At 32.7% G+C, this 9,045-nt stretch overlaps 1 protein-coding gene across 1 annotated transcript; it reads right to left on the bottom strand.

Annotated features, from left to right (window-relative positions):
- Window positions 1-200: 200 nt before the first annotated feature.
- Window positions 201-7,640, bottom strand: LOC142982421 (calaxin). The gene is made up of 5 exons (XM_076128959.1): window positions 7,405-7,640; window positions 4,355-4,454; window positions 1,085-1,347; window positions 659-781; window positions 201-410 (listed from the first exon to the last, which is right to left on the bottom strand). The coding sequence occupies exons 1-5, from the start codon at window positions 7,638-7,640 to the stop codon at window positions 305-307; spliced, it is 828 nt and encodes a 275-aa protein (XP_075985074.1). The 3' UTR covers window positions 201-304.
- Between the last annotated feature and the right edge of the window lie 1,405 nt (window positions 7,641-9,045).

The raw sequence follows: 9,045 nt of genomic DNA, 5'->3' as shown, positions 1-9,045 counted from the left end.
GATAAATGGTCTATCTAACACTGAAAGAATTTTTCAAATCGGACCAGTAGTTCCTGAGATTAGCGCGTTCAAACAAACAAACAAACAAACTCTTCAGCTTTATAATATTAGTAGCTATAGATTATCGCTCCATGAAAAAATAATGGTGTCCAGCTGCATCCGGTGAGACTGGAAGCCGACTTCAACATTGTTGGCTAGGCTAGGCTAGGCTGATAACTAGATCTTTTTCCAATTTTCCGTTTTCTATTACATAATAATATATTATAGTATTGAGCTTAATACATTTTTTAGTTCTAGGCTTAAATTACGTCTTATTTACTAAAGTTTTGAGGAAGGCAATCGCGTGTCTTTTTGAAGGTAGACATTGTCCAAACGCTTCGAGAAGGAGGGGCTCTTGGTCTACAGCTTGTCTGAAAGTACAACCAAAATAATATGACAGCAATATTAAATATAATAAATGGTAAAACTATTCAAACCAATTAGTTAAGTAAAAATCATATGAATCGCAATTTGTTAATTGTAATAAAAAATTGAAGTATTCAATAATTACCATTTAGCTTAAAGAGCCTTATTTAAATATAGGTACTCGTCCTAATTTACTCAGTAGATACATGAACAAAATATTAACGTGCATCAGTAGAGGTTGTTGGGTACGTACCTGTAATCATCTATAGAGACCCTTCCATCTTTGTCAACGTCCAACTTTCTTAGCACCAGCTCTACCAAATCTCTTACTCCCTCATCAGGATCTTCATCACCCGGTTGTTTTAATAAAGCATTCCTAAAACAGTCGCAATACTTAAAACATTGTATGCCAATTTTCTAAAAATATAAGCATCTCTTAAAATTGATTAATATTTGTCTAAAAAATATTTCTCCAGCTTTATCGCGCAAAACATTCGTAGAATTATGAACCTTGTAAATTAATATATTCATTTGGGGTATGTATATAATTCCTTAAGTGTACTTATAAGTTTATTAGAACTAGGAAGGGACTAAATTACTCCTTAATCTACAGAAATATCAATACACTACTCAAACAAACCAATGCCTTAAATAAGAGATCTAGTTACGTGGTACTCACCTCAGTAAAGAAAACATCTCATCCCTAGTAATATACCCGTCATTATTCAGGTCATAAACTTTAAAGCAGTACAGCCTCCTCTCCTCCACATTCCCTCGCAGCAACACACTGAGACCTCTCACCCAGGACTCGAACCTCAGAGACCCCTCACCACCAGCCGCGCCGCGCTCCCAGGTCATCCACATGCGTTCGAGGATAGCTTCTTCGGTGACCAAGTCGAAGGTGTTGTGCATCACGTCGCGGAACGTACTCTGGTCGATGCCCTGTGAGTTGGATAGATATTTATCATAGTTGATTTTATTCAATTTTGAAGAAGGAACAAATCAAATCAAATCAACGTTTATTTGCGAATTTAGGTTACAGAGATGTCACAGAAATATTAGGCGCTTATCTAAATTCCACCAGATGGTATGCAAATTTTTAGAACAATAAAAGAAAAGGAATATTTGCCACTGGAAAATCTTTATTAGCAAATTTTGTTATATGTTAGAAGAATTATGTGTTTAAAATTGGTTTTCTTTTTCATTTATGTGTTTTGGAAGTTTGAGAAACTATTTTTTCTTAGAGACCTCTTTACTTTTAATAGCATGACCTGAAGACGTTAGTAATAATAAAGTTTTTAAGACTAAGGTAGGTATCATCCTTAACGTCATTTCGAGTAAAGATTATTTGAACAATGTTTAATTTAGTGATTTTTTTAAGATAGAGCCAATTAAAAGAACAAGCACGAAACGAACATATTGTGTGACTTTTACTCCCCTACTCAGAAATTTAAAGTAAGTATAGTACAAACGGAAATAACAATTTTTCCTAACGTTATCAGTAGTAAAAAGAACCACTACCAAGCTCTATCGTTAATAAACCTAATAAATAAAATGGCAGACGTTCTACAACTCGATACTATGTTTCCCAAAGTACTTTTTAACAATGCAATTGAAAATCGCTTGCAAAATAAATTCAAGTAATGTTTGACGATGATCATTAATTTAGGGTTGTAACGAAAGAAAAACTAGAGCTTTCGGCATTTGACATATTTTAAACATTTCTTTTATTGTAAAAGCATGAGTCTTTTCAAATGAATACTTTTGTTATTCATTTGAAAAGACTTAATCTGAAATAATATAGGCAAAAGAAAGTTATGGCAATTTTCTTTATATCACACATAACATCACGTAGAGCTGTAGCATATGCAAAGGTTTTCTCACTTGACAATTGAAATTGTCTATAGGCTCACAATAACAATACTTGAAAAGATAACATTTCTTACAAAACACACTAGGCGCAATCATCAAGTTTTTCATACGAAATTTTAGACAAGTTGCGTTAATTGACTTGGCTACAGAAGCATAAAACTTTACGTAGAAGTTCAGCAGATACAGAGATTAGAATCTTGGGGGTAAAGTTACTGGAAAATAAACTAGTTTTTGCTAAGCATGCTAGAGGCGCCAATACATTTTCACGCAACATTTATCAATAGTCGATAGTAGTAGCAATTTGTTCCTCAATAGCCTTCCAACCCTAATCATTATCGTTTATAAATGGGACATAATTCTTCACGGGACATTATTATACAATATAATACATTATACGGATACAGTCGGGTATACGAAGTAATCTTTCTTTAGTAGTTGCTCGTTGCGAATTGCGTGCGTCCACATGATTCTGTACAGGGGCGGAGTTGGTATTAAGTTGTTAAAGGGTTGAAAAATATGGTAGGTTTTGGTGCTTGGGATCTTTTTTACTGACGGAGTACTGGCGTTTGATTTACAGGGTAGAACGCGTCATCAGCATTGCAATATGATATGAATAGGTACGAGTACATGTCGAAACTCAAATGAATATATAATATATATAGTAGATAGTCATAGTAGCAAATTTTTATCTGTGACTTTCCTATGACTAAGCGTCTAACTGACTAACTCGCAAAGGTATAATCCATAAAACTTCTACTAGTAACGGAAAGCGAACTAATCAAATTAGAAACATTTCTTCCACGATATCAAACAATTATAAAGCGATCAAAGAAAAGCCTTGACACTGTTTTGCAATTAAATTCAAACTTCGTCCTTCCGAGCTATTGTTAAAATGCTGACTATTTTAAACTATTAGACTGAAAACGAAGCACATTAAAACAGTTAGTCTGTAATTTAAAACATGCAATTCTTTGGAATCAGTTTTTAGTAGGTAAACGGAGATACAATTTCTTGCAATAAAGTAACAGTTTAAAATACTCGTCTCGGCTCATAAAATCTACTGATAAGAACAGTCGACACTCAGAAAAACAACAAGAAAAACTTAAACAGAAAAAAATAAAAACTTAAAAGGAAACGACTTTGTGACAATAATTAGGAAAAGTGTAGGCAAAAGTCAAATAAACCAAAGTCAATATCGTTGTTATTAGACTCCCCATACATTTATCTGTGAAAATATCAATATTAAATCCTCAAATAAAATCTACCAGACATCACGAAACAAATGATTTTTTTCAACCGAGCTTTTCTCCAACTATGCTGAAGTCGGAATGACTTAAAAAATTACAGAATAAATGTATTATTTTCTTCTACATAAGTTCCTAATCCATCTCTGTACCAAGTTACCCACGTTTATTACACACTTTCGCGGTTTTGCGGGACAAAGTTTTTCTAATACACGACATTTTATGACTGTGTCGTCTAGTCTACGTAATTTATAGTATTTGATGAGATACCCCCAAAACATTCTGTTTCAACTCCATTTAGAATAGTTAGAATAAGTTGTTCCAAACTATTTACTTGTAAAAACTTATTGCTTCGAGAAAAGGATGTTACGGCCGTGCCGCTTTTTTTTTGCTCGACTTGCGGGGGCACTTCCGTGCCCCCAGATAATAGCTGGTGTAACTTCGGAAAACTAACGAATATTTAATTTATTTCGTGTAAATATTGTGCCAAAATATTTACAGAGAATTAATTTACTTACTAGAACCGTAGACACGCACTTTCTGTTAATTTGATTTATTTATGCAGTAAAACTTGGTGTAATTAATTTACCGAAAGGATACATTTACTACGTGACGCGCTGAAAGGCTCAATACTATTAATTATGAAGCGTAATCTGAGTTAAAGTTAGTTAAAGATATTGCATTTCCTGCCATCAAAATTTTGCTATTGAACCAAAAACTTAAACCTAAGATGCAAATACAAATGATTTTTATTTAAAAAAAGTACAAGAAATATATTCGTTTAGAAAAACTTATTTAAAATCAGACGTGCTGAAAGATATTATTATACTCACATCAATCTTAGGAGGATGTCCAATAGCAGACGCTGGAGCTGCAGCCTGTGCACTTGTCACTAGTCTCCTGTACATAGTGTACAACGCTTCCAGTTCAGGCCTGAAAGAAATCGAACACATACATACATACATATAAACATGCCTTTTTCTTGCTACTACGATCCTTACTAACTTCTTTTGCTTGATTCACATCCATATATATCTTGTTATACAGGTCCGCCGGTTACTAGTACTACGCACCTGTAAGCCTACTGTTTTATTATTCCAACGTTTCGCTATAATTACAATGTTTGATAAGTTCTATCATGTATTAAATAGATTTACGGTTTCGTCAAATTTCATTTCAATATAGCTTAGAAATTAAAGAAATCGTCGTAAAAATAAACAGATATTTTGCGCGAAGTTTTGTTTTCGTATAATTTAAATAGGCGCCTTGTCCTATGGTCATTACGGATATTATGGTCTGTGTATATACCCTATAGGTACCGGTATTTCTATTTATTTCCGAAAAGTTTTTTTTTCGTATTTTACAAGCGAATACAATCTTTATCATGCACATTTTGATTGTAATTTCAAACTGTATGACAGTTCTCGTGGCTTGCAAATTAAAGTGGAAACGAACTGTCTAAACTAGTTTCAGTTACCTAATTTCATTTTGGCTTAATTTGTGTCTGTTTTTGGTACAATACTAGGACTATTTACTAAGTTAGGTCAAATAGTGAGTTTTTAAAGAAACTGGTTAAACTTTAAGGCCAAAATTTCTGTAATTATCTCCACCTCGTGGGGAAGTTTGATGTGAAGTTAAATTAATTGCAGCTCGATCAACATCTCACATACAAATATTTTTTTATTATAAACTTTATAAAATCTAATCATAAAGTAGAAGTAGTATATATAAATTTGCGCGAGCGAAGACACTTATAAAATGATTTTTCAATTTTATAAAACTACTAAAGATTAACAATAACGTATATACAACTTAACTTCAGTACCCTATCTCTTACTGACGATATGTTAAAAAGAACAGGTTGAACAAACTATCTTTTGATTTTTATTCTAGTGTGAGTTATGAAGTGTCAACTCGAGTTATAATTTGTTTATGGTTTGAAACAGGTGTCACGCGAACTACTGAGTCTACACATCAATCATGTGTGAAATTCAAGGTGAAAGTTTGAAATTTAAAACTACAGTTGAGCTTTTTATGATTTCCTACGTACACCTAAAATAGTTTTGAAAAAGATTTATTTTACTTTCAAATATAGAAATGAGTTCTTTTCCATAGAAACATTTGTTTTGAAATTACGGTGAAATAAGTCATAATAAAATTTTCTCTTTTAGGTTAGAGAATAGTTTCATTTTTAACATTCCAATATAACAATCTCACGTTTATGAGAAATTAATTGAATTGCCCATAGCCTAAAATTTGCAAATACAAATCAAAATTAAACAGAATGTGATTTCAGGAAATCGTTACATCGTGCTTTTCACAATCAAAGCTACAAAATAATCATAAATTAAACCTAAAACATACTTATATTGTAGTCAAAAACACGCTTTAGCAAGAACTTTCAAAAGAACCGCTAAATAATGTTAACTTACTACGGTAAAACGCCGCACAATGACTTGTGTGTTTCATGATTAATTCAGTTGAAACTACATCAATAACTATCTACTTACAAGGCATGGATAGAGTTACCGTCGTAAACTATAGATCGCAATCAAACCTGTTTATTGAAGAAAGCCTATTGTTTATTTTACAATCAAAACACGCGATGAAAAATATACGAGACTATTTATTGGTTAGTAAATATTTACTTAGCTTAATAAATATTAAGTAAATACATATGTACATTATATCCAGCCTTTTTGTAATAGGGGTAGACGGAGATCAAAAAACACTTAGTAAGATCCTTAGAAAAAAAATCCGGTTTGACAAGATGTATGGGTGTGAATGAAGCGAGAGAAGTTTGTAAGTATCGCACATTAAGATACGCAAGTAACAGTTAACTATAGACATTAGAAAATTTTCATAGGCAAGTTTAGTTTGAAGAAATATTCGAGTAACTTTATAATTTTACTCGAGAAACGGTTATTTTTGTTCCTAAAACAATAACACATGTTGTCTACAGATTATTTCAACATTGCCGTCAACTGTTTATCAACAACAAAACATTTGAACAATATCTTTAACAATCACATAACACAAAAACACTTTCAAACTAGTAACACCAAAATCGATACAAATAAATATCTAGACTGAAACTAGAACGCACTTACTTCGTAAAATGCGTAAGTCTATACAGCACGTCAAGATGTTTCTCTTTAAGTTTTTTATTAGGCATGATGTGCACGTGAGGCGACCCCTACAGCCGGGCGTAACCTTCTCACTGAGCCACAAAGCCTTAGTTCATGTATACAACCTTCGATCGCTTGTATAGTAAAACTTCCGATTGAATGGATTAATTTCAAATCGGTTTGCACTTTTTGGGCTAACTTTTGATTGATTTGGTTTTCGTCAATTAAAAGTTGATCGTGTTGTTCGTTTTATAATCAAAACGTTTAGGAAACTTTTTTAAATTGATGAGCTTTTTGTGTGTATTAAAATATAATAAAATGAAAACCCCAAAATAGATAAATTAATATAATATTGTTGAAATAGTTAACGTATTCAGATGATTTAATTGATATGACGTTAGTATAAAAAAAATAGTGACGCCAATGTTATAGGGTAACTATATTCAGTGAATTAGATACCAAGGAATTAACTTCCTAGTAGGTAAAATTTATGAGTATTTTCAAATTAACTACTATATAGAACTAGCTGACCTGCGCAGCACCGCTCACTAATTTTCTATTTTTTTTTTCTCCATAAAAACCTTACCCGTGTCTTAAAGACAAATTTACAAAAACAAATCGAATTTTTGATCCGTTCTTCCGTTTCGCACTTAGCAACAGATTTGGCTATTCATTTTTAGTTTCAAGATGTAATATTAATATTCTATTGTTTCATGTTAGCTATATCGAAAGATTATTTTCAAGTATCAACCTACTTATTAAACTTGGAAGTCTTCAACAGCATATCAAAGACCTTCTGCGGCGGTTTCCCTCCAGCCACCACCTGCTTCTGCTTTCTCTTGTTCCTGGTCGCTGGCTGAGAGGGCGCGGCGACGGGTCGGTCGGCCGCCGCCTTGCCAGCAGTGAGGAACAGTCTCACTCCTCGGAGGGCTATGGCGGTTGCTGCTACGCTGATTTGCTTGCCGTCGGTCATGGCTGCTGGGTTAGGCATTTTTACCTGTCAAGCATTTTGGTATTGTATAAGACTTAAGTAGGGTTTTTTTAGGCATATTGACACATATGCCATGCATGAGTTTGTTACCGTAAAAGAAATTAAATCTCTTATAATGATTACGTGCTGTATTCATTTTGTGACTAACTAATCAAAATCTATACGTAATACATGTGTGCCGTTTCTGTCGATTTAGGATTCATTTAGTAATTTTCCTCTTGCTTATACATTATATTGCTTAGTACATCTATTTAGCATGCACAATGTCTCACAGGAATAATGTGTTTTTTATTTTCACGATATTTTACTTAGACTTAAAACTTCTGTTCCTAAGACTAGAATTGTTTGGTCATATTGTTTAGCTCTACATCTGCCTACTACTCAGTAAAATATAATAATTCTCAGTTAAAAGTAGCTACAAACACTTATTGCATAATTATTTCATTTTAGGAAAAAAAATATTTCATTTTAGGTAAGATCATATTGTGTAGCTTTTCATCTTTCAATTGCTCAGTAAGACTTCCCTTTACTCAGTTAACATGTACAACCAGGCTATATACATTAAAGCTATTAAGGCCGACATGGTAGGTAACGTGCCTGCCTCGTACCACCGCGATTACAGCACTGATACAGCCTTAATTACTAACTTTGTTACACGTAAGGTTTGATGTAAAACTACAGGTAAGCTACGGTTTTTAGCAGGTGTGAGAAAATGCAATTGAAATGGTTTCCCCACGCTTTATTTTTAAAAGCTCTGTTGATTATGGAGTTGTTTTTTATTAAAAAAAATCTATTTCAACGTTTATGTAAGGTTTTATACGTCGTGGAAACTAAAAAACCGTTTGTCCAAGTTTTCCAGTTCTATTGCAATTCAATAACGACCACATCCAGAGTTTGGTGCCCAACGATAGATTTTGAGGAACAGAAAAGATATGTCTGTGTATTTTTATACAAAAACTGCGTTTATCTATACTAATCTATACTAATATACTAATTACTAATTACTAATTACTAATTACTAATTACTAATTACTAATTACTAATTACTAATTACTAATTACTAATTACTAATTACTAATATTACTAATATTACTAATTACTAATAATATTATAAAGCTGAAGAGTTTGTTTGTTTGTTTGTTTGTTTCTTTGAACGCGCTAATCTCAGGAACTACTGCTCCGATTAAAAAAAATATTTCAGTGTTAGATAGCCCATTTATCGAGGAAGGTTATAGGCTATATAAGGATGATCCCAAGCCTTTCAAATGGTCATAAACTGTTGAATTTGATAAATTAAAAAATTTATAACCACGTTAATAAAAACGAAACGGCTTTCCTAACAACCTAATACATTGGTTTTTAGGTCAGATTGCATCGATAGGTACAAACAAAAAGTAGCAAGCAT

Source organism: Anticarsia gemmatalis, chromosome 1 (assembly GCF_050436995.1).
Source record: "Anticarsia gemmatalis isolate Benzon Research Colony breed Stoneville strain chromosome 1, ilAntGemm2 primary, whole genome shotgun sequence".
Taxonomy (NCBI): Eukaryota; Metazoa; Arthropoda; class Insecta; order Lepidoptera; family Erebidae; genus Anticarsia; species Anticarsia gemmatalis.
This window is presented reverse-complemented; position numbering and strand designations above follow the sequence as displayed.